At 42.0% G+C, this 26,937-nt stretch overlaps 1 protein-coding gene across 4 annotated transcripts in view; it reads right to left on the bottom strand.

The window, feature by feature from the left end:
- The window catches only part of EPS8L3 (EPS8 signaling adaptor L3), a 265,613-nt gene that overhangs the window by 193,431 nt on the left and 45,245 nt on the right, over positions 1 to 26,937 (bottom strand). For all 4 annotated transcript variants that reach the window (XM_073542444.1, XM_073542443.1, XM_073542445.1 and 1 more), the window contains 3 exons: positions 13,029 to 13,073; positions 6,437 to 6,513; positions 1,193 to 1,257 (listed from right to left, as the gene is read on the bottom strand). In XM_073542444.1, coding sequence (XP_073398545.1) covers positions 1,193 to 1,257; positions 6,437 to 6,513; positions 13,029 to 13,057 — 171 coding nt within the window. In that variant the 5' untranslated portion in view covers positions 13,058 to 13,073. The remainder of the gene's footprint in view (positions 1 to 1,192; positions 1,258 to 6,436; positions 6,514 to 13,028; positions 13,074 to 26,937) is intronic.

Here is a 26,937-nt window from a genome sequence, read left to right as displayed (position 1 = left end):
GTTGAACTTTGGATTTAATTTATGCTTTAGAATGTGAAGGCTGCAACTGCTAATCGGCTGCTGATTGGCTGCAGTAGTAACGTTATATACTGTACACTGCCAGATCTTGATACTAGAAGAACAATGAGGGACAAGGTACCAAGTGCAGAATGGTGGCACCGTTACAGAATGTGAGCAAAGGTTGTTTCGCTTTCTGTATACTAACATTAAAATTAATTAGCATAGTAAGGAAAAATCCTTTATGCCAGGATCACACATGCGAGAAACTCCGACAAGTCTTGCATAGAAATAAATGCAGCTGCATGCTCCGCTCCCGAGTGCCGATGGCAGTGCCGTGTATTAAGATGCGAGACTCGTCCGAGCTTCTCACATGTGTGATCCTGGCCTTAATCATAATCCAGCTCCGGATCAGAAAGTCCATATTTACCGTACTTTGGATCTGTTTTGATAAATAATTTGAATAGATTTTAAAATATGGCAAATGTGATGAATCTACCTGTATTTTTCAGATTATAAGATGCACTTTTTTCCCCCCAAATTTGGGAGGAAAATGGGGGGGTGTATTATAATGCGGATATACCTTATCGGTGCGCCGCTGCAGGTGTCCAGTTGCACCATGGGGTGACGCATGCGCATATGGAGATCTCGGCACAAAGATCTCGGTAGATGAGATCTCAGCGTTGAAATCTCATCTCCCGAGATCTTGGTGCTGAGATCTCCATCTGTGCATGCACCACCTCACAGGAGGAAACCATGGAACTGCCAGGGGCTCCGGCCTTTCACAAAATGTCAGTAAAGCCCCCCACAGCACTGCCACCGGGACACAATGCAGTACCGCCACCAGGACACAGCGCAGCACCGCCACAGGGACACAGCGCATCAGCGGCACCGGACACCCACAGCGGTGTGCTGCACATCGGAACATCCCCTCATCCCAGCTAGCAGCCTGCAACATTGCTCCTCTCTTGTCTCCTCCAGCAGTGACCTTGGGTCCCCGCTTCACCGTGCCACCACTCCTGGTAAGCATTAAGACACATGGATTATAAGAAGCACCATTTTATTAAAAAAGTTTTTTTTCCTATTTTTTCTCCACGAAATTTGGGGTGCGTCTTATAATCCAGAGCATCTTATAATCTGAAAAATACGGAATTTATTTATTGACATATCACATAAGTATGAAAAGTATAATTACCTCTACTCGATGTTGAAAGTTGCTATCTTCCTGGGTCAAAGACTGTGCATATCTTTTCCTCTGATCTGTAATATGAGCAAAAATCCAATTTAAAAAGTATATTTACATCCAGGGGAGTAACGATCGCAATTGCAGAAGTTGCAACCGCAAATGGGCCAGTGTGAGGGGTTCGCTGATGCCAGTGCAAACTACAACTAGATGTGTGTCCTCGGACACACATTCCGCTGAAATGTATTGCAGTGCTGAGACCTGCCAGGTCCGTGTCCTGCAATACACACTGCTGGCCAATCAGAGGCCAGTAGCTGACAGCAGCGTGCTCGAAACTGGGGGCACATTTTATCATACAATGTGATTTTCTGGAATTTTTTCAAGATTCTGTCTTTCACAGTTGAAGAGTACCTACGATAAAAATGACAGACTTCTCCATTCTTTGTAGGTGGGAAAGTTTGCAAAATTGGCAGTGTATCACATCCTTAATTTTCCCACTGTATATACACCAGGATAAGGGACATATGTACTAGGATAGTGCCCAGGATAAGGAACATATATACAAGGATGGAGGATATATATAACAGGATGAGCTCAAAGGATAAGGGACATACGTAAATACCAGGATGAGGGACATATATACCAGTATGGGGCCCAGGATAAGGGACATACAATATATACAATGATGGAGGATATATATACTGTATCATGTATACCAGGATGGGGCCCAGGATAAGGGACACATATACCAGTATGGGGAATATATATGCCAGGATGGGGAACATATACATCAAGATGGGGAACATACATATACTAAATGTAGTATGGGCCCAGGATAGGGAACATATATATGAGGATGGGGAGCGTTCATAACAAGATGGGGGCCCAGAATGGGAAACATATATATCAGGATGGAGGTCATATATATTAGAATGGGAACATATATACCAGAATGGAGGATAAAAAATAGGATGGGCCCATCATGGCGATGCATATACCAGGATGGGGGACATACATACCAAGAAGGAACCCAAATGGGGACATTACTACATAACGGGGGAGGGAGTGCAACTCATGTTTTTATAGGATTTAGAATGCACCAAGGGCCCATACATCTGTCCAACATGCGGGGGAGGACTCAGGTCCAGATTGTGCACTGGGGCCCATCAGACTCAATTTACATTACTGTTTACATCCCAATGATGTCCGTACAATTAGCTATGTTTGAGTGATTATTATTTTTGAAAAATTTCATAATTAAAGAGGATCAATCACCAGGTAAAAAGTGACCACTTTTTGCTCTTATTTTATTCCTGCTGCTTCCCTGAGTATTCACTTTTTTCTTTTTAAATCCACTATAAGATTCCAGAGATAAGGGTCTATTTATTTAGTGCTAATTTCTATGGTCTTTTGGTGTGGCTCACAGAATTATCTAGGGGTGTTTCTGCATTATTACCCTGTAAGCCATGCCACCTTTAAAGACCATAAAAATTTGCTATACATAAAAAGGTCTATATATCTGTAACTGTTTGACAGATTCAAAAAGTGGAAAAAAATTTTATACTCGGGATGCTGAGTCACTTTTGATGACTAAGCCACGAGATGGGATGGTCAAAGAGTCCAAGGCCAAAAGCCTGGAAGGTACGCAAAAACAGAAGGAAGAGAGAAAGGCGTAGTCAAGTAACGGTAACGAGGTCAGAATACCAGGAGCATAGCGGATCAGAGCAGAAGGGGTTAAACAGACAGATGGTCAGAACAAGGTCCAAGGTCAGGCAGTGAAAAGATGCACAATCAGAACATAAATCACAGAGAGACAAATCACACAGTAGCTGACTGTACGTCTGACAGAGGTCTGGGAGAAACAGCCGAGTTAAGAAGCCTGGCAAACACCTGGGACAATGAACATCTGGAAACAACCAGTGCCTAGTCTCAGATTGGACGGCCGAGCAGTCAATCAACATGCTAACAGCTCAGCATGTCCCTGCACTAGACGGGATGGCTGAGCTGTCAATCAAAGTACTGACAGTTTCAGCACACCCCTGCACAAGATTGGACGGCAGAGGGGTCTCAGTATCTGCATCCCTAACACACTGAGGGGTGGGATCTTGACAATACTAAGTGGAGTGGTGGGAGTAATATAAGGTAAAAATCTTGCCACTTTTGACCTTGGAACTGATTCTCTTCAATAAGCAAGGTTTTTAAAAATTTTTTTACAGCCATCATGTGTGCGCACACACGCGGTGTGTGCGCATCATGATGCGCCGTCATTTCGGGCCTTCCGGGGGTCTCTGCCGGCCTGCCGGGGGGGCTGTGTGGACTGCCCGGGGTCTGTACCGGCCTGCCGGGGGGCTGTGCCGGCCTGCCGGGGGGGGCTGTGTGGACTGCCCGGGGTCTGTACCGGCCTGCCGGGGGGCTGTGCCGGCCTGCCGGTGGTCTGTGCACCCTGTGGGGGTCTGTACCGGCCTGCCGGGGGGCTGTGCCGGCCTGCCGGGGGGCTGTGCTGATGTCCGGGGGTCTGTGCAAGCATCGTCCAATGGGACTATAAGTCCCATCTGGCGATGCCTGCTACCATGACAGTGATTGACACATTAGCCAATGATGGGACAGTAGTAGTCCCATCATCCGGCTAATGTGTTAAATGTTAAAAAAAAAAAAAAAATACTACATACATACTACATACATACTACATGCATGCTACATACATACTACATGCTACATACATACTACATATATACTACATGCATGCTACATACATACTACATGCTACATACATACTACATATATACTACATGCATGCTACATACATACTGCATGCTACATACATACTACATACATACCACATATATACTACATGCATGCTACATACATACAGCATGCTACATGCATGCTACATACATACTACATGCTACATACATACCACATATATACTACATACATACTACATACAATACATTCATACAATACATACATAGACATACAGTACATATAGCATAGAGTAACATACTTACCAATACTTGTCACATTGTTCCCCGAAGCCATTGTCTTTTACGGAATAAATATTAACATAACAAACCACAAAAATACTCACCCACGATCCGAAGCAGTCCACGAGTGTGTCCCACGACGATCTTGGGTAGAGAACTGCAGCATCAGCTGATGCCGCCGTTCTCTACGGGCTGCAGGAATCCAATGACGGAAGGTAGGTATCCTTCCGCACTGTATTCTTCCGCCACTTAAAAAAAAAGTCCCTAGTCTCACTTTATGCCATTGCTGCGTGGGAAATTCCCACACAGCAATGGCATAAAGTGAGACTAGGGACTTTTTTTTTTAAGTGGCGGAGGAATACAGTGCGGAAGGATACCTACCTTCCGTCATTGGATTCCTGCAGCCCGTAGAGAACGGCAGCATCAGCTGATGCTGCCGTTCTCTACCCAAGATCGTCGTGGGACACACTCGTGGACTGCTTCGGATCGTGGGTGAGTATTTTTGTGGTTTGTTATGTTAATATTTATTCCGTAAAAGACAATGGCTTCGGGGAACAATGTGACAAGTATTGGTAAGTATGTTACTCTATGTTATATGTACTGTATGTCTATGTATGTATTGTATGAATGTATTGTATGTAGTATGTATGTAGTATATATGTGGTATGTATGTAGCATGTAGTATGTATGTAGTATGTATGTAGCATGCATGTAGCATGCAGTATGTATGTAGCATGCATGTAGTATATATGTAGTATGTATGTGGTATGTATGTAGCATGTAGTATGTATGTAGCATGCATGTAGTATGTATGTAGTATGTATGTAGCATGCATGTAGTATATATGTAGCATGTAGTATATATGTAGCATGTAGTATGTATGTAGCATGCATGTAGTATATATGTAGTATGTATGTAGCATGTAGTATGTATGTAGCATGCATGTAGTATGTATGTAGTATGTATGTAGTATATATGTGGTATGTATGTAGCATGTAGTATGTATGTAGCATGCAGTATGTATGTAGCATGCATGTAGTATATATGTAGTATGTATGTAGCATATATGTAGTATGTATGTAGCATGTAGTATGTATGTAGCATGCAGTATGTATGTAGCATGCAGTATGTATGTAGCATGCATGTAGTATATATGTAGCATATATGTAGTATGTATGTAGCATGTAGTATATATGTAGTATGCATGTTGCATGCATGTAGTATATATGTAGTATGTATGTTGCATGTAGTATATATGTAGTATGCATGTTGCATGCATGTAGTATATATGTAGTATGTATGTTGCATGTAGTATATATGTAGTATGAATGTAGCATGTATGTAGTATGTAGTATGAATGTAGCATGTAATTTTTTTTTTTTTTTTTTTTTTTTTTTTACATTCAACACATTAGCCGGATGATGGGACTACTACTGTCCCATCATTGGCTAATGTGTCAATCACTGTCATGGTAGCAGGCATCGCCCGATGGGACTTGTAGTCCCATCGGACGATGCCTGCACAGACCCCCGAAGCCTGCACAGCCCCCCCGGCAGGCCGGCACAGCCCCCCGGCAGGCCGGCACAGCCCCCCGAAGCCTGCACAGACCACCGGCAGGCCGGCACAGCCCACCGGAGCCTGCACAGCCCCCCGGCAGGCCGGCACAGCCCACCGGAGCCTGCACAGCCCCCCCGGCAGGCCGGCACAGCCCCCCGGCAGGCTGGCACAGACCACCGGAGCCTGCACAGACCCCCTGGCAGGCCGGCACAGCCCCCCGAAAGGCCCGTACAGACCCCAGAGAGGCTGTACAAGGCAAAAACAGGGTTTTTCTTATTCCGATACCGGAAGTCCCATAGACTTGAATGGGACTTCCGGTATCGGAATCGGCGATACCGATACTTTTTTTTAAGATCGGCCGATCCATTCCGATCCGATACTTTGAAGTATCGGACGGTATCGCTCAACTCTAATTACTAGACAAACTAGATTACAGGCAAATCACTCCTATTATGAAATTAAAGTTTTTAGTTTATTTATTATTTTTATCATTTTCTAGTATGAGATTTAGGACACAGGTGCACAGCAGATATGTAAAATGCGAATTACAAACTGAACGGAGCTGTAACACTACTGTGAGCAGGAGTCCTTTTAACCATCAAGTTTACAACTTTTGCTATCTGGCGCTTGACACCGTATGCTCTGTTGCATCAGTGTAAGGAGCGTAATGAAATAAGATTTCATAGCTTGGAACAAAAAGAAGAATTGCACTTACCGTAGATAGATTTTGCAGTTGGTCTTCTACCAATATTGACAGGTTGAGTGGATTCAGCTTGTTGTGCCAGCACACCACTAATACAGGATAGAGATGGCATGTTTAATGTCAGCATATAGTATTTTAAAACATTTACACTTTGCCCAATTTGATGCAATTATAACCCTATCCATGAAGGAATTGCTCCCTTTGCTCTGTATTGTGACATACAGAATTGCAGGATATGAAGACAGCAGATGGTAATTATTGCTGAGATACACTTCTTAAAGTGAACTTGTCAGCAGGGTTTTGTTAAGTAAACTACAGACACTGTCAGGTTGTCATTATACTGTTTAAAATGATTCTTTGGTTGATGAAATCCATCTAGTGGTTGTTGTTCAATCTGTATTTGCAGTTTTCAGTTAGGGCTCATACTCATCTGTAAGCAAAACGGACGAGTGCATTCTGATAAAAAATTGGATTGCACTCTGACCAATGTTAATCTAAGAGTCTCAGTTCATTTGCAGTTTTTTTCTCAGCTAAAATCAGAAAAAATTGCAGCATGCTGCGGTTGTCCTTGTATCTTTAACGTGACACCCTGCTAGCACCGTGAGCACTCATGATGTCACCTTTGCGCTCACGGTGCTAGCAGGGATCTCACCGGATCTTAACGCAGCTCAGCCCAGCTGGGAACGGAGCCTCAGTGACCGGAGGTAACCTCTATGACGTCACAGCCAGTCACTGATGCTGCACTTGCAGCAGCTCATTCACCAGTGGTTCTCAGCCAGGATGGTCCCATCTTGATACCGTCCAGGTTGAAAACTAATTATCCCCCAGACATGGACTACGGCGTGGGACAGAACGACCATCAGGTGAGGGATATGGTTGTTTTTTATTTTTGTTCTATTACAGGAGAACGAGGGCTTTGGTGGAATATTTGTTAGTTGAGTATAACTGTTTGCTATTTTTAAATAGAAATGGAAAACTGTGTTTTATTTATTTTATTTTTATTTCTAATGAAAGACTTTATTCTGACTGTGTCTTTATTTACCATACAACTAAAGGATTAGTAATGGACAGGTGTCTTATAGATGCTTCTCCATTACTAAGCCGTGGGCTTGATGTGACCTGATAATACAAAGGTGACATCAACTCCACAAATAAGAACCCCACTTGCCACCGCTACAGAGCAAGTGGGAAGAGCCGGGAAAAGCACCAGAATTGGCACATCTAATAGATGTGCTTTTTATACGCAGCTGCTGACTGCTATTTGAGGCTGGAGGGGTCAATATTCATGGCCCCTTACCAGCCTGAGAATACCTGCCCCAGCTATGAGCTTTAGCAAGGCTGGTTGTCAAAATGAAGGGGGACCCCACTCTGTTATTTTAAATTATTTATTTAAGTAATTAAAATCCCTCTATTCTTGATAACCATCCTTGCTGAAGCTGACAGCTGAGGGTTGCAGCACCCAGTTGTGAGTTTTGCCTGGCTGGTTGTAGAAAATACAGGGGAACCCACGCCGTTGACACAAAAGGTCATTGTCATGGCCGGCAAATAGTCCGGATCTCAATCCATTTGAAAATCTTTGGTGGAAATTGAACAAAATGGTCCATGACAAGGCTCCAACCTGCAAAGCTGATCTGGCAACAGCAATCAGAGAAAGTTGGAGCCAGATTGATGAAGAGTACTGTTTGACACTCATTAAGTCCATGCCTCAGAGACTACAAGCTGTTATTAAAACCCAGAGGTGGTGCAACAAAATACTAGTGATGTGTTGGAGTGTTTTTTGTTGGTTTGCTTTTCATGATTCCATAATTGTTTCCCTCAGAATTGATTGATTCCATAATTTTTCCCCTATGCTTGGTTTAAAAAGTAACCATTACTGACTACCACATTTTTTGTTCTTGATTTCTTTTAGTGTTTCTTAAAGCCAGAAAGTTGCCATTTAATTTGACTTTAGTTTTGTGCCATGTCTGTGATCTTCTTTTCTTCTACAAAATTAAACAACTGAATGAACATCCTCCAAGGCCGGTGATTCCATAATTTTTGCCAGGGGTTGTACTCCCCTACATATGGGGTATTGGCATACTCAAGAAAAATTGCACAACCAACTTTTGTGGTCCAATTTCTTCTGCAACCCTTGGTAAAAAAAATTGGGGGTGAAAATATAATTTTTGTGGAAAAAATATGATTTTTTATTTTCATGGCTTTACATTATAAACTTCTGTGAATCAATTTGGGGTTCAAAGTGCTCATCACACATGTAGATATGTTCCTTGGAAGGTTTAGTTTCCAAAATGGTGTCACTTGTGGGGGGTTTCCACTGTTTAGGCACATCAAGGGCTCTCCAAACATGACATGGTATCCGGTCTCAATTCTAACCAATTTTGCCTTGAAAAAGTCAAACGGCACTCCTTCCTTTCCGAGCTTTGCCATACGCCTAAACAGTGGTTCACCCCCACATATGGGGCATCAACATACTTAGGAAAAATTGCACAACAACTTTTGGGGTCCAATTTCTCCTGTTACCCTTAAAAAAATAAAAAAAGTGGGCAAAAAGATCATATTTGTGTAAATAATATGATTTATTATTTTCATAGCTCTAGGTTATAAACCTCTGTGAAGCACTTGGGGGTTCAAAGTACTCATCACATATCTAGGTAAGTTCCTTGGGGGTCTAGTTTCCAAAATGGGGTAACTTATGGAGGGTTTCCACTGTTTAGGTACATCAGGGGCTCTCCAAATGCGACATGGCGTCTGATCTCAATTACAGCCAATTTTGAATTGAAAAAGTCAAACGGCGCTTCTTCCATTCCGAGCTCTGCCATGCACCAAAACAGTGGTTTACTCCCACATATGGGGTATCAGCGTACTTAAGACAAATTGCAAAACAACTTTTGGGGTCTCATGTTACCCTTGGGAAAATAAAAAAAATTGGATCTGAAATTAAATGTTCATTTTTTTTCAAACATTCCAAAAATTGTGAAGCACCTGAAGGGTTAATAAACTTCTTGAATGTGCTTTTGAGCACCTTGAGGGGTGCAGTATTTAGAATGTTGTCACTTTTAGGTATGTTCTATCATATAGACAGGTCAAAGTGACTTCAAATGTGATGTGGTCCCTAAAAAAAATGGTGTTGTAAAAATGAAAAATCGCTGTTCAAATTTTAACCCTTAATGTCCTAACAAAAAAATTTTGGTGCCAAAATTATGCTGATATAGACATGTGGGAAATGTTGCATATTAAGTATTTTATGTGACATATCTCTGTTATTTAAGGGCATGAAAATTCAAAGTTGGAAAATTGCGATATTTTGAAAATTTTTGCCAAATTTCCATTTTTTCACATATAAATGCAAGTCATACCAGAGGAATTTTACCACTACCTTGAAGTACAATATGTCATGAGAAAATAATCTCAGAATCACCAGGATCCAGTGAAGTAGTCCAAAGTTATTACCTCATAAAGGAACAGTGGCCAGAATTGTAAAAATTGGTTGGCCATTAACATGCAAACCACCCTTGGGGGAAAGGGGTTAAAGCGAACCTGCCAGTTGAATTTATGGCATTGCCCCCAGCTGGCTTCTACCACACCTCTCTAGTTGGGAAAAATCAGCCATTGGGTTGTTCCTGAGGCGTCTCACCTCTGCCTCTGTTATGGTCCCCAGTTGGATCTTCACACTATACAGCTGTGCTCAAAAGTTTACATAGCCTAGTAGATTTTTGCTTTCTTGGCCATTTTTTAGAAAATATGAATGCTAACACCAAAACTTTTTCTCCATTCATGGTTAGTGTGAAGCCATTTATTGTCAAACTACTAAGTTTTCTCTTTTTAAATCACAATGACAACCAAAACATCCAAATGACCCTGATCAAACATTCAGATACCCTGGTGATTTTGGCCTGATAACATGCACAGAAGTTGACACAAATAGGTTTGACTGGCTACTAAAGGTAACATCCTCACCTGTGACCTGTTTGCTTGTAATCAGTGTGTGCGCATAAAAACTGAGTTAGTTTCTGGGATCCAGACAGACTTGCATCTTTCATCCAGCCACTGACATTTCTGGATTGTGAGTCATGGGGAAAGCAAAAGAATTGTCAACGGATCTACGAGAAAAGGTAGTTGAACTGTATAAAACAGAAAAGGGATACTGTTGTGAACACTTTTGACCTGGCTTCTGAGTTTGGGCTCTCTCTGATGGTTGCTGCTGGTAATGGAGCTGATCTGGCTGACAGAAGTCAATCACCTAAGGATGATGATTGGAGGTCAGGTGTTACAGACTGGAGAGATTTAATTGAGCAACCTTCCCTCAGTTGTTGCTGGTGATTTGGTTTGCTTCCTGAGCATTTTGGAAGTCTGCTAGCCTCCTGCTCTGTCCTGCATCTTTCAGATAAGTTATTTGAATCTTTTTGCATTTTGATTCATTTTTGCTTTTCTCTGATTTTTGCTTTGCTGGAGTGAGTTCAGCCTGGTTCCCTGCAGGGACCTGTGCTAGACTCTGTTTCATATGCCACTGCTTAGGTCCTGTTCACACCAGAGTTCTTATTTAGTGGGGAAGAGGTTGTGTGGCCTCAGTATTTTTGCATATCAGACGTGTTGGATTTTTCTTAGGGTTTTTTGCGTGATTGAAGACAGTATCCTTTCCTGTCCTGTTCTATCTAGATAGTTTGGGCCCCATCATTTGCTTACTCTATTTTCTGCCTGTATTTTGTGCCTCATCTTGTCTCTCCAGCAATATATGTTCGGGGGCTATCTATTCCTTTGGGGTTCTACTCCAGGGCAGTTTAGCTTTTTCATTTCTCTCTTTAGGCTTAGTTAATTCTTTGGCTGTGCCGAGGCGTCTAGGGCATCGTAGGTACGTCCCACGGCTAATTCTAGTTGTGTCATCAGTTTAGGGGTCTGCAATCCACTAAGCTACCAACCTCTCTGGTTATCTGGTCACCTAGCATATTCACCTACTATCCTCCTCGGTTACCTAATCATAAGAAGATACAAAAAGATATCCAATGAATTGATAAAATGCCAGTCAACAGCATTCGAACTGTGATTAACAAATGGAAAATCCGGGGCTCTGTGAAAACCAAACCACAGTCAGGTAGACCAACAAAAATTTTGTCCACAACTGCCAGGAAAATTGTTCTGGATGCAAAGAAAACCCCACAAATAACATCAGCTGAAATACTGGACTCTCTGGAAACTAGCGGTCAAATGCACAATAAGGAGGCACTTGAAGAAAAATGACCTGCATGGTCGAGTCCTCAGAAGAAAGCCATTACTGCACAAATGCCACAAAGAATCTTGCCTACAATACGCAAAACAGCACAGAAACAAGCCTCAAAACTTCTGAAACAAGGTAATATGGAGTGATGAGACCAAAATTGAACTTTTTGGCCACAACCATAAATGTTACATTTGGAGAGAGGTCAACAAGGCCTTGATGAAAGGAACACCATTTCTACTGTAAAGCACGGAGGTGGATCGCTGATCTTTTGGGGATGTGTGAGCTACAAAGGCACAGGAAACTTGGTCAAAGTTAAAGGAAAGATGAATGCAGCACATTACCAGCAAATACTGGAGGCAAATTTGAAATCATCAGCCCAAAAGCTGCACATGGGACGTACTTGGATGTTCCAATATGACAACAATCCAAAACACAAGGCCAACTTGAACTGTTATTGGCTACAGCAGAACAAGTTCTGGAGTGGCCATCTCAGTCTCCTGACCTCCTTATCATTGAGCCACTCTGGGGAGATCTCAAGCACGTAGTTCATGCTAGACAGTCCAGGAATTTACAAGAACTGCCTTTTGCAAATAAGAGTGGGCAGCTTTACCATCTGAGAAAACAAAGAACCTCATCCACAACTACCAAAAGACTTCAAGCTGTCATTGATGTTAGAGGGGGCAATACATGGTATTAAGAAATGGGGTATGTGGACTTTTGATCAGTGTCATTTAGATGTTTTGGGTTGTCCTTATGATTTAAAAAGAGAAAACACAGTAATTTGACAATTAATGGCTTCACCCAACCACTACCCATGAGTGGAGAAAAAGTTTTGGTGTTATCATTCATATTCTCCATGAATGAGGAATGACTGACTCCAGCTGCCCCCTCATCAAGGCCGACGTGAAAACTGCCAGTCTTGATGAATCAGGCCCTTAGTCTGTTACATTGTATCTGTTCATAACAGCAGTTACATTGCTCTACTTTATCCCCCACAAAACAAATAAAGAGTGTCCCATAGATCCAACTGCCATAGGCTAAGTTTAAATGTGTAGAGATAGTCACCATATTTTCACCCAAGAAAAAAAACAAATGGTTTTTCAAAAACTGTCATCTGAGCAGCAAAAATTGAATAATATTATTCCGAGTGATATCAGTTTTTTTCTGAAGACAGCACTCTGTTTGAAAATAGGATCATATGAGTATAGCCAGGTAATGAGGTCTGCCATAGTTTATCATGTTGTTCAGAGGTTGCAAAGAAAAACAGTGCTTCATACATGTATTCCTTTATTTTATGTATTATGCAGTTGCTAAATAACAAAAATAATGCATTGTCAGAATTATCTGTAATTATTGAACATTTGTACACAAAGTAGCACCAGTACTTACTCTAATGCATTCAGGAAACCCTGATCCATATTTGGTGCTTATACCCTAAAAAGGATGAAAATGCAATTTAATCGATTGTATATTTTATGTATATTGGCAGTAGGCATAAACAAATACATAAGTAAATAAATAATGTAAAAAAGCATATACAGCAGTGTGCAAAAATTTTAGACAGATATGAAAAATGCTGCAAAGTAAAGATCAGGGGAGTAACTACCACGGTCGTGGCAGTCGCCACTGCGACCGGGCCCAGGGGGAGTCAGGGGCCCGCAGGTCAGACCATGTTATCTCTCAACCGTGCCGATTCCAGCGGGACAGTCCCGTTTTTGACCCCCCCCATCCCGCACTGAGCCGCCACGCCCCCCATGCACCCTATTATCGCCCTCCCAGATAGACCCACCGCAGCCTGCAATTAAGTCCTTTTCTGTGCGCACAGGACCTGTCATGAGGTCACAGGAGGGGAAGAGTCAGTGGTCACATGATCAGGAGCCTTGTTGTCTGCAGGACTCTGCTGTGCGGGTAGTCATGATGCTGGATGAGAAAGATTCTGTGTTGGGTCTGGAGGGGTTTACAATGTGGATGTAGCAGAGCTGTGTGTGTACGAGGTGTACGGAGCAAAGATGTGTGTGTACGGAGCAGAGCCGTGTGTGTATGGGGTGTGCAGAGCGGAGCCCTGTGTGTACGAGGTGTACGGAGCGGAGCCGTGTGTGTGTACGAGGTGTACGGAGCGGAGCCGTGTGTGTGTACGAGGTGTGTAGCTCCGCGTGTGTACGAGGTGTACGGAGCGGAGCCATGTGTGTATGGAGCGGAGCCGTGTGTGGATGAGGTGAGTGGAGCCATGGTTACGATGTGTGCGGAGCGAAGCCGTTTGTGTACGATGTGTATGGAGTGGAGCCGTTTGTGTGCGAGGTCTACGGAGCAGAGCCGTGTGTGTACGAGGTGTACGGAGCAGAGCTGTGTGTGTACGAGGTGTACGGAGCGGAGCCGAGTGTGTATGAGGTGTACGTAGTGGAGTCGAGTGTGTACGAGGTGTATGGAGTGGAGCCGAGTGTGTACGAGGTGTACGGAGCGGAGCTGAGTGTGTACGAGGTGTACGGAGTGGAACCGAGTGTGTATGAGGTGTACGGAGCGGAGCTGAGTGTGTACGAGGTGTGTGGAGCCCTGTATGTATGAGGTGTACGGAGCGGAGCTGTGTGTGTACGAGGTGTGTGGAGTCGCGTGTGCATGGGGTGTACCGAGCGGAGCCGTGTGTGTATGAAGCAGAGCTGTGTGTGTATGAGGTGAGTGGAGCCGTGTGTACGAGCTGTACAGAGCAGAGCCATGTGTGTACTAGGTGTACGGAGCGGAGCCGTTTGTGTACGAGGTGTACGGAGTGGAGCTGTGTGTGTACGAGGTGTACGGAGTGGAGCCGCATGTGTACGAGGTGTACGGAGCAGAGATATGCATGTATTTTGGCATGGGGGCCCCATTTGAAAGTTCGCACCGGGGCCCAAAATTTGTAGTTACGCCACTGGTAAAGATGTTTTAAAAAATTAAAAGTGTTAATAGTTTTCTTTTATCAATTAACTAAATCAAATCAATATTTGTTGTGACCACCGTTTGCCTTCAAAACAGCATTAAAGCATCAATTCCTCTAGTTACACTTGCAGACAGTTTTTGAAAGAACTCAGCAGGAAGCTTGTTCCAAACATGTTGGAGGACCAACCATCTGTGGATGTAGGCTTGTGCAAATCTGATTGATGACTCGTTGATGATGAAATCAGGATTCTGTGGGAGCCATATCATGGCTTCTTGTTTTTCTTTATACTGAAGATGTTTCTCAATGACATTGTATATATATAGTTGTTCTCTTGCTGTGAAATAAATTCCGAGTCACACACCTCCCTGATGGAATTGCATGATGGATAAGTATCTGTCTGTATATCTCAGCAGTATTGAGGACACTGATTAATGAGTAGCGTTAAGGACTGTAGACACAGTGGTTAACCAAGGATGAAAACAAATGAAAGATATATCACACTTCCGCTCAAAATCAGAAGAAGTTCAGCAGTGCCATCAGTTCACAACCGGTAGAAACAACTGAGACCCAGCTACTTATCAGCCAAGATTGGTCAGAGGTGATCTTCATAGAAGAATTGTGGCTAAAAACCATACCAACATGAAGGGCTGTGGAGTCGGTAAGCCACAGTTGCGACTCCGACTCCTGGATTTTATCAGGCTCCGACTCTGACTCCGGCTCCGACTCCGGCTCCGACTCCTTCATAAATGGCCAATTCATAACAACAAATTTACTGTTGTAAATATTAAACATCGTGCATATTCAGTTTCTCACCATCATATAAGTAATCAGACCACTTAGAGCAAAAACTACATTTATTAGAATACAATTAGAATATAGCAAATAACTTTTATAAACTTTTATAAACTGTAAGCAAATATGCAATAAACACTTTTATGCAGTTAATAAGAAGAAATCTATAAATTTGTCCTCAGAAAAAGTATTGCCTCTGTCAGATCCTCCTTCATGGATGCCCTCAAATCTGATCTAATTATTTTGAGAGCAGAGAACAACCTCTCTACCCTAACTTGTGTTGGTGGCAAAGCAGTAACCACTCGGGCAACATCTCTGACAATGTCAGGATACAGAGGAATCGCTTGTTGCACTGTTATTTTTGATGAACGGTCAAATTTCTCAATTTCTTTTAGTGCACATGAAAAATTCTGCTGAAATGTACTGGCTGTGTTCCTTGATGGGGATGACTCTTCTTTTATGCGGGAACGCTTTGCACGATCCTTGTGATCCAAATATTTTTCGAAATTAAATTCTTCATCAGTTGATGATGAGGGTGAAGATGTGGCAGGACGACCAAATTCTTCTTGTTCCTCCTGACTGTTCTGCAACCCTTTCATCCTTACTGCTATTTCAAACAGAGCTTCTTTTCCTTTACTTAGCTGTTGATCATCTAGAAGAATCCGATGCATTGGGTCTACATAAACAGCTGCCAAAAGAATGTTATTTTGTAATAGTAGCTCCTCTCTCCGTTTCATTGATGTAGCAATGCCACTTGCAATTAACCCTCCTCTTTGGGACAGGCGAAACATCAGGTTCTTCCATTCCTTTAAGAAAATACCTGGAGTTAAGTCCTCTGCTTGTAATTTTTTAGTCACTGTAAATGGGTGCTCTAGCAATTTTTCCAGCTCAGTCACCTGATTCCACTGACTTTCATTTAGCGTCAGTTGAGGGTTAGCCATGTCTACAAGAAATGTTTTCAGTTCAACCAAGCGCTGAATCATTAAGTAAGTACTGCCCCATCGTGTGGCTTGATCAATAATTGCCCCTTTTCCAGCACGTCTCTTCAAAATTGAGTCAACTTTAGGGGTTCTGGCAACAGTAGCCAATTTTCTCACCTTGCCAATCAGTGCAGCAGCAAGTCCTTCTTGCAGACTGTCTCTTATAGCCAGCTGTAGCGTATGCACAACACAGCGCATGTGATGAATGAAAGAACATATTGACACAGTTTCAACAAGATCATCTAAACTATCATGTTGCTGTTCATCTGAAGCAACTTCAGTTTGCTCCTCAGTTACAATACTGTGTTCCTCTATTTCAAACATTTCTGTGTCTGTGGACCCAGAATGTTCTTCTAGCTGCTGGTCACCATCATTACTCTCATTCATTAGCTTAATAGTACTTATCATATTTGAAGCATTGTCAGTTACGACAGAAAGAACTTGCTCTTTTTTAAGTTCATAGTCTTGCAGAACCTTTTCCACCAAGACCTGGAGAAACTCACTGGTGTGATGAGCTTTGGTGTCTTTTACTGCCAATGTCTTGGTAACTATTTCATTTTTGTCACAAACAAATCGGACATTGATGGCAAAATAGTTCACTCTGTGACGTGTGCAGGCATCCATTTTAAGAAACAGAAAGCGTCCCTTGAGAGTTTTTTTAAGTTCTTCCTTTTGTTTAAAAGCGTCTTCGATTACTAATTTTCTAATACTCTCTCTCTCCAGAGAAACACCAAGCTTGCGGGCCATTTTCCCATTCAGACACATAAAAGCTGGTCGTGAAAATAATGAAATAGGCACACTATCCTTTACAACAAGCTCTATGATCTGTTTTTTAAATGTATCTACTGTCATTGTCACAGTAACTTTGTCACTGACAAAATATCTTGCAACTGATGGCTGCAAAGTTCTCTGCTCCTTTGTTTGGCTGGAAGAGCTGGGCACTGGTTCATTGGTTTGGATGCAGTCTTTCTCATCCACTGCTTTCAGTACTTCTGGATGAAAGCGCTGTAAATGTCTCTTTAGATTAGAAGCTCTGGTAGGAGCATTTTTATCTTTGCCTGAATATGCACTCATCTTGGCTTCACAGCATTTGTTTTCGTCTGGATCATTTGTCATACACTGACAGACATAATGTTTTCTATCTTGAGTGATGGTGAAATGTTCAAATACAGCTGATTTAATGTGATGCTTCTTTGACATTCTCAGGTTTTTAATTCTGCATTCACAATCCAAATGACAATTGTTTTTCCTAAAAACAATTGTACAAAATTATTGCCAGGTCGTACAACTGATATAGTGGTCAGTAATACTGTTATTATTCCTCATGTACTCACAGTTAACTGATGCAAAGTTTGTTGAAAGGATAATACTTCTTACAGTCTTCCTCTTCTGAGTAGCAGGCAGCTGTGAGATGCTTGGAAGACGCACACCTAGTATGATCTAGTCTAGAGGAGGAGCTTTACTACTAAGAATTTGCAAAACATTTTCACTTTCAGTTTCATACATTGTAAGTAGGGGGGTTGGGGCAGCATGAGCTTAACCAAGTATAAGATTAGATAAGGGCAGTGGAGAACAGTGACACACAAGAAGTAAGAAATGTCTCTATCTCCAGCAGAACTGCTTATCACTGTTGTTCATAGTTTGATAGAACATATATATTTGAGTAACATTTATAAAATTCATATGAAAGTTCAATTATGAAATATTAATACATTTTTTTAAAGCTGGAGTCAGTCGGTACATTTCTACCGACTCCGACTCCAACCAAAACTAACTCCGACTCTGACTCCACGACTCCGACTCAGACTCCACAGCCCTGCCAACATGGAAAGGCAAAGTGTCTCAACTATAAATGAAAACATAAAAACTGGTGTGAAGAAAAGAGCAACAGGAGCTCTGGACTGATGAGTCAAAATTTGAAATATTTGTTTGTAACAAAAGCCAGTTTGTTCACTGAAGGGCTGGAAAGTGGTACACTAATGAGAGTCTGTAGGAAACAGTGAAGCATGGTGGTGGTTGCTTGCAAGTTTAGGGCTGTATTTAAGCAAATGGCATTGGGGATTTGTTTAGGATCAATGATGTCTTCATTGCTGAGAAATATAGGCAGATACATATCCTCATACAATACCATCAGGGAGGCACCTGATTAACTCCAAATTTATTCTTCAGTGTAACAATTCCTGATCCTGAACATCATCGTGTCTGTGTGTGTTTACATGGCGCTATAGAAGGATTTGTGTAAGTCTACATCAACAGAAGATGTTTGGAACAACTAACCTGACAAATCCCTTCAAAAACTGTGCACAAGTGTACCTAGAATTATTGATACTATTATAAAAGGAAAGCAAGGTTGCATCAGATATTATTTTGTGTTATATTTCTCTTTTGTTCATTCAATACTAAAATTCAAGAAGCGTTTGCTGACAAATATAATATTACAGGCTATGGGCACTAGATTCTGTGATGGGGCGTTGATCCAGGGAACTAGTCTGATTGCCATATGTGGAGTTGGGAAGGAATTTTTCCCCTAATATGAAGCTATTAGTGTCTTCCCTATGGGTTTTTGCCTTCCTCTGGATCAGCATTGGCTATAGTTTGAGCTCAATGGACTTAGGTCTACTTTCAACCCTAAATCTATGAAACTTTGCATTTTGTTAAAGCACTGCTCCAACATTTTTTTGCTTTTTTCAGGGCTGAAGTGGTGCTACAAATTCAAGATTCCTGCCTGTAGTTTTATACTTCCTGGTGTCTTCACCTTCTATTACTGCCGCTCCGATCCTGCGGTGCATCTTGTGACTGCAACTTCTGACTGGCTGGATGTCAGAACTAACGGTCACAAGCTCTCAGTGCAAGTCTATTAGAGCCAGAACGAGGCTCTGAGAAACTTACATTGAAAAGTGACATCCAGCTCGCTCCAGCAAGGTGAAGATGGCGGCTGGTAAATATGAGACTGGGGCAGGAAACGTAGAATAGTAGCACCACTCCAGCCCTGCAATGCAAAGAAAGCTGGAGTGTTAATAGCTAATATTTTTATTAATTAAAGCACCACTCCAGCTTTCTTTGCATTGCAGGGCTGGAGTGGTGCTTTAATTAATAAAAATATTAGCTATTAACACTTCAATTCTTGTATCATTACTTTGCAGCAACTTTTACACACCTGCTTAAAACTTTTACATAGTTCAGCAATGACAGCATATATACATCTCGCTGAAAAGAGATAACCATCAAACTTATCCTTTGTTGTAAAAAATTTAAATAAACCCCACAAAAATACAACAAAAAGTGCACTCATGTACTGCAATTCCCGGTGAAACACCCAGTAAGTGACTAGTAGATTAAAAAACCTTAGTTGCTCTCTAGAATTATATCATGATCAAATCTAGATGTGTTGGATAAAATGTACTTAATGTTCCACATGTTACTTTTTAATATATCGTATAGAAATGAAAAGACTAAATAAAGAGTAAATGCTCTTGTATTGCATATTTAAAAAAAGATCCATCGCAAGGGTATTATTATCAATCATGCAGTGTTTGATACTGGTGTGGAAAGACTGACACAAGAACTGGGTAAGAAAATGGTTAAATAGCATCTATCATGATCTATAGAACCACACAGAATAAAGTTAGTGAGAAAGTTTAATAGTGACCACTGACAATAGTCAGGAATGACTATAGTAGCAAAATAATATTATAATGGTCACATGGTCTATATAAAACTTGTGAACTTCTATAACTTCAATTCCAAAAATGTTTGGACACTGTTTAAAATGCAAAGACAATTAGAACGCTTGGGCAGAATGGTGACTTGGTGGTTAGCACTGTTGCTTTACAGTGCTGGGGTCCTGGGTTTAAATCCCACTATGAACAGCATCTGAGAGGAGTGCATATGTTTTCTTGACTTTCCTCCCACATTTCAAAGACATTTAGATTTTGAGCCCCACTGGAGGCAGGGATGATAATGTCAGTAAAACACTGCAAAATATGATAATATAGAGCGCAATTATTTTGAAATCTCTTAGAGCCATACTTTATTCCCAATAGAACATATAAAAATTTCAAGATGATGAACGTTAGACATTTTTCAATTTAATTTGGAAAAAAAAATAAATAGAAATTTATGGCAGCAACACATCTCAAAATGTTGTGACAGGGCCATATCTTCCATTCTGTAGCATCTCCTCTTATTTTTACAACAGTCAGAAAAGATCTGGAAAATGAGAATAATTTCTGGAGTTTTGGGACAGGAATGTTGTCCCATTCAATTTTAGCTGTTCGACAGTTCTGGGCATTCTTTGATGAATTTTTCATTTCGTAATGCACCAAATGTTTTCTCTTGGTGAAATGGGTGGACTACAGACAACCAATTCATCACCCAAACTCGTCATCTGCAAAGGCATACTATTGTGATGTAGGCAGTGTGTGGGTTATAGCATTGTCTAGCTGAAATACGCAAGACCTATCCTGAAATAAACATTGTTTTGATGGGAGCCTATGTTGTTCTAAAACCTCTATATAATGCTCTGGCTTGGTTGGTCCTTCTCTTCTTGAGTTCTCAGAACATGATGTCTGTGATTTCCATAAAATAAATCCACATTTTAATTTATCTTAACACAGAACAGTTTTACATTTTGCCTTAGTACATTTTAAATGAGCCTAAGCCCAGAAAAAATGCAAACGTTTCTACATTATGCTGATATATGGCTTCTTCTTTTCATAATAAAGTCTGATGGGACATGAGGACAAAAAGTCGCATTCAAGCTTGGCCATGAAAATATTTGTGTATTTTCAGTTATTGTGCCATAACTGTCCATCACTCTCCCATAATGATAGTTCTGCTTTATGTCACTTGTCTTATCTATTGCATTATTTCTGTGCTGTGTTATGCATAAATATGTGATTCTACAATGTATTAGAAAATGGGATAAAAATTACATGTGTGTTGAGATTGCAAAAAAAAAGCAATTCTACAGTTATCTTTTGAGTTTTGCTATTGCCTGGTAAAAATAACCTGGCAACCTAACTCTCCAGGTCTTCAAAGTTACACTAATACCAAATCTTTCCTCTTTTTTTTAATTATTTTATTAGTGAAAAAATTCTGAAATTTGTTAAAAAAAAATAAATAGGGCCTGCCTGACAAAGTGAAGTAGACCAAAAGTTTCTCAAAAGCTAGACATCATGCCTGATCCAAAGAAATTCTGGAACAAATGAGAAACAAAATAATTGAGATCTATCGGTATGGAAAAGGTTATAAAGCCATTTTTAAAGCTTTGGGACTCCAGGGAACCACAATGAGAGCCATTATTCACAAATGGAAAAAGCATGGAACAATGGTGAACCTTCCAAGGAGTGATCGGCAGACCAAAATTTGCCCAAGAGTATAGCGACGACTCATCCAAGAGGTCAGAAAAGACCCTTCAACAACATCCAAAGAACTACAGGCCTAATTTGCTTTAGTAAAGGTCGGTGTTCATGACTCTCCCATAAGAAAGAAACTGGGCAAAAATGGCCTGCATTGCAGAGCTCCAAGATGAAAACCACTGCTGAGCAATAAGAACATAAAGGCTAGTCTCAGTTTTGAAAGAAAACAAATTTAAAACAAAATGTCTTGATGCTCTCCAAGACTTTTGGGAGAATAATCTGTGGACTGACGAGACAAAATTAGAACTTTTTGGAAAGTATGTACCATTACATTTGGCATAGAAGTAACACATCATTTCAGAAAAGGAGCATCATACAAACAGTAAAATATGGTGGTGGTAGTGTGGTCGGGGGATGTTTTGCTGCTTCAGGACCTGGAATAATTGCTTTGGTTAATGAAACCATGAATTCTGCTGCCTACCAAAAATTACTGAAAGAGTTTTTCCTTTTTTTTAAGACCTCCAGCTTAAAAGCACTTGGGTTATGCTGCAAGACAATGATCCAAAACACACCTCCAAGCCACCTCTGAACGGCTTTAGAAAAACAGAATTAAGACTTTGGAGTGGCCTAGTCAAAGCCCTGAATTTAATCCGATTGAGATGATGTGGCATGACTTTAAAAAGGGAGTTTGTGCTCGAAAACCTTTCAGTGTTGCTGAATTACAGTTCTGCAAAGAAAAGTGGGCCAAAATTCATACAGAACGTTGTAAAAATTCATAGCCAGTTATCACAAACGCTTGGTTGCAGGTGTTGCTACTAAGGATGGCCCAACCAGTTATTAGGTTTAGGGGGCAATCACTTTTTCACACAGTATTATGGGCAGCACATCATCCTTCATACAGTACCATGGGCACCACATAGTCCTCCATACAACATTATAGGCACCACATAGTCCTCCATACAATATTAGGGGCAGCACATAGTCCTCCATACTTTATTATTGACACCACATAGTTGTCCATACAATTTTATTGGCACCACATAGTCCTTCATACAGTTTTATGGGCACCACATAGTGCTCCATACAGTATAATGGGCCCCATATATTGCTCCATATAGTGGAATGGCCCTACATAGTGCTAAATACAGTATAATGGGTCTCAAATATTAAATCCATGCAGTATATTTCCCCCAAATAGTGCTATATACAGTATAATGAGGCTCATATAGTACTCCATGCAGTAAAAAATGCCCCATACATTACCACATACAGTATAATTGGCCCCATATATTGACCCATACAGTATAATGGCTCCACATAGTACTCCATACAGTATAATGGGCCCTCCATAGAGTTCATACAGTATTATGGCCCCACATATTGCTCCATACAGTATCTTGGCCCCACATATTGCTCCATACAGTATAATGGCCCCACATATCGCTCCATACAGTATAATGGGCCCACATAGTGCTTCATACTTCTTTGCTAGGCAATCCCAGCCATCCCCACATGTGTTGAGGCTAACAAAACATGCAGCCACAGGGGTCTGAGCATATCTGAGCATGCCCAAGATACTCGGATAACACCCCAGCATGATTTGCAGAATAAATATAGTATATCAGTTACCGTAAATGAATTAGTGAACAGATTTTAAATACAAACAATCCAGAAATGTGCCAGAAAATTCCACCACTGAAAATATAATATTATACATCTTGTCATACAAAAAAAATAAGCCCTCATACATCTTCTTTGCTGGAAAACTGTAAAGCATGTGATGCTGTCAGAATATGGCAAACCAAAGCAAATATATATTGTTTATGTTTGTTTATTATGCAAAAGTAAAGCCCCCTTCACCCATAACGAGATCGCTAGCGATATCGCTAAAGCGTCACCGATTTAGTGACGCAACAGCGATATCTCTAGCGATCTCGCTACATGTGACATGTACCTGCGACCTGGCCCCCCGCTGGATATCACTGATCGTGCTCGAACGTCCCGGGCCATTTTCTTCTCGCTGGCATCCCGCTGGCGCCGCATGGACGCAGGCGGAAGTCGTCATCATCGCTGCGTGTGACAGGTAAGTAACGACCGTCGACGGGCTGCTGCATCGCTGTGAGATCTGCCTGTTTGGCAGCTCACTAGCGACCATTTAGCGATGCACCAGCAATCCTCACCGGGTCGTATCATTGTCGGGATCGCTGGTGCATTGGTAAGTGTAACGGGACCCTAATAATACATAAATAACACTGCATAAATTTGGTATTGCAAAATCATGCTGACCCACAGAATAAAGCTATATTTGTGCCACACGTGAATAGCAGAAAATTTTAAACAATAAAAATTGGAATGTGACAATGAAAAAACAGAAAAAGTTGCTTTGGCCTAAAGACGCAAAATGGAAAGTCATTAAGGGGTTAAAACACTATTGGAAAGGTGTATTTGAGTTTGTGTACAATTCCTGCTTGGGGTTTGCCATTAAACTTAACATGAGCAAGAGAGCTATTGGCAAGTTTATCCATAGTATTTAATGCAGCTTTTCCTTCTGAAAATAGTTGTTTCTCTTCCACACCAGTTATTTGCTAGATAAGACTGTTTGCTTTGATCCAAGTAGGAACTGAAACGTAAACGCAACACATAATAATTGAGTTTAGATTTTTTGTCCGATTTTATCAATTCCGAATATAAGTGTATGCTCATATCTATTTGACTATAGAAAAAGCAGTGAACATATACAGTGCCTTGCGAAAGAATTCGGCCCCCTGGAACTTTTCCCACATATCATGCTTCAAACATAAAGATACCATATGTAAATTTTCGGTGAAGAATCAGCAAGAGGGACACAATTGTGAAGTTGAACGAAATTTATTGGTTATTTTAAATTTTTGCGGAAAGTCAAAAACTGAAAAGTGGGGCGTGCAATATTACTCGGCCCCTTTAACTTAACTTGTTGCGCCACATTTTGCTGCGGGGGGGCCGAATACTTTCTCAAGGCACTTTCATGACAAGCATCATTTATGTAAAGATGTTGTTGATTATAGATAAGGTGGACCTATCATGAGATTTTGCAAAATAAACTACATCCATTATGAAATTTGACATCAGAATGGCTATCTAATCTTTTGGCGACGGTAAGTTCCCATGAGGCCTGGGCTCCAGTACCAATGTTGAAACATAACTTTTACTGTGAATTAAGAACAGCTATGAGTAAGGGTTGCTAAAATGCTAACTCAAAACGTGCAAGTCAATGGATCCTTAATCTTTTTATCTTTTTTGCTTTTTCTCACCATATTTTTAACTGCACAGTAAAAGTTATACACCAAGATATCCCTAAAACAGTGGGATTAATTAATGGCAAAACTCAATAGACAATAATAACAACGACCCCTACTCACTGATTAGAGTTCAAAGAAGAATAAGTATTTTATACCAAACAAGTTAATTTTATTAGACGGAATACATTCAATTAATATACAAACAGGACAACACTGGCAACGGGAAAATTATAGTGTAACAACCCTGCCAACATCACTGCATGGCCTCCCATCCCCCACACACCAACTTATTTACTGCTCCAGGCCATACTGTGAGTTCTGTCTGCTGCTGGCTCCATGCTGTATGCCTCTTGCTTCCTGCCTGCTCTCTGCATGCTTCCTGGCTGTGTGCATAGGAGAGCGGCGCCAGAACTTTCTGGTTCTTATGGAATCAGGGTGCACCTGTCTAATGTGTCCCTGGCCAATTGCCAAGAGGCCTCTAGGATTTAGGGCAGCTCCACCCGGTGGTAGCTGCCTGTGCAATGTCTTAACTCAGTTAGTGTCTTGCTGCTGAGTTGCCAGGTCCTGTCCTGTGTTTCACCTTCTCTGGAGGCTTATTTCATAAGTCCTGTATCTGTGCCTGTATGTCTACACTCGAGGAGGCAGAATATCCTGGTCTCTGTGTCCTTGTTCCTAGCCTTGCCTTGTACCTGTCCGTCCGCCCTCCAGGAGGCAGAATATCCTGGTGCCTGTGCTCTTGCTCCTTGCCTTGGAACAATAGAAAGCGATCTCAATGGAGCACTGGTGTCAGCCACACCGGTAAAGAGGGTGGTCGATGACAAGCCCAAGGCAGCACCAGCCGCAGACCCTCGTAGAGGGACAATAACTGTAGAACAATGTACCGCGGTCAGGAGGGCGCCAAGGACGAGAGGGAAGTCTGTTTGATCTCTTTATTCCACACCTTGCCTTGTCTCGTACCTGTTCTCTCTGCCCTCCAGGAGGCACTATATCTGAGTCTCTGTGTCTTTGTTCCAGTACCTTGTCTTGCACCATTACCTTGTCTGAACTCAGTCCTACCTTTGTCTGTTAGTCTCCTTGTCTGTGCTCCTTTCCCTGCTGTATCTATCTTTGTGTCCTCTCCTCCTGCCTGTGCTCCACACTCCTGCGATTCTGCCAGTGCTCCGCACTCCTACGGTTCTGCCTGTGCTCCGCACTCCTGTGGTTCTGCCTGTGCTCCACACTCCTGTGGTTTTGCCTGTGCTCTGCTTCTGCTGCTGCGGAACTTCTTGCTGCAAACTGCAGCTCCTCTCCGCAGTCTCCAGTGTGAACAGGTCCAAACCTGTTCCCTCATACCTGTCCATATTTCTATCCTACCTGTACCAGTTCCTACACCTCCTGTGTGAACAGGACCCTACCTATTCCATACACCACTGCTTCCTGTCCGTGTCACTGAGCCTTTTGAGTTAGTCCCTGCCCCTGTGTTTCAGCTTTGCTGGCCTGCCAGTGTCTCAGCTGTGCCTGCCTTTCAGTGTTCAGCCATGCCTGCTTGCCAGTGTCTCAGCCATGCCCACCTGCCAGTGTCTCAGCCGTGCCCGCCTGTCATTGTCTCAGCCGTGTCCGCCTGCCTGTGTCTCAACCGTGCCCGACTGCCAGTGACTCAGCCGTACCCGCCTGCCATAGTACCAGCCGAGCCCGCCTTGTTCACCTGCCTAGCTTCTAGTCTTGCCTGTCACCTGCACCTGTTTTAGCGTTCTGTTCTCCAGTGGGATCAGCAACCACAGCCAGGCACCACCCTGGAGTGGCACCTGGCAGCTACCTGACACACAAGCCTGACCTCACCATCAGAGGCTCCATTGAAGACCAAGGTAGCTGTCTTAGTCAGACCCCTTCCTGGGTAGTCTGGTTTGTGGCACAATGGGGCCACAACCCCCTGGCTCATGCCCACCAGTCAGGGTGCGAGCGTGACAGAGATCCATAAAAATTGAACAAACCGCATTATTC

This window comes from Dendrobates tinctorius, unplaced genomic scaffold (assembly GCF_039654945.1).
Source record: "Dendrobates tinctorius isolate UK_male_01 unplaced genomic scaffold, ASM3965494v1 ptg000127l, whole genome shotgun sequence".
NCBI lineage: Eukaryota > Metazoa > Chordata > Amphibia > Anura > Dendrobatidae > Dendrobates > Dendrobates tinctorius.
The sequence above is the reverse complement of the archived record's forward strand: the minus strand, read 5'-3'. Positions and strand labels throughout refer to the sequence as shown.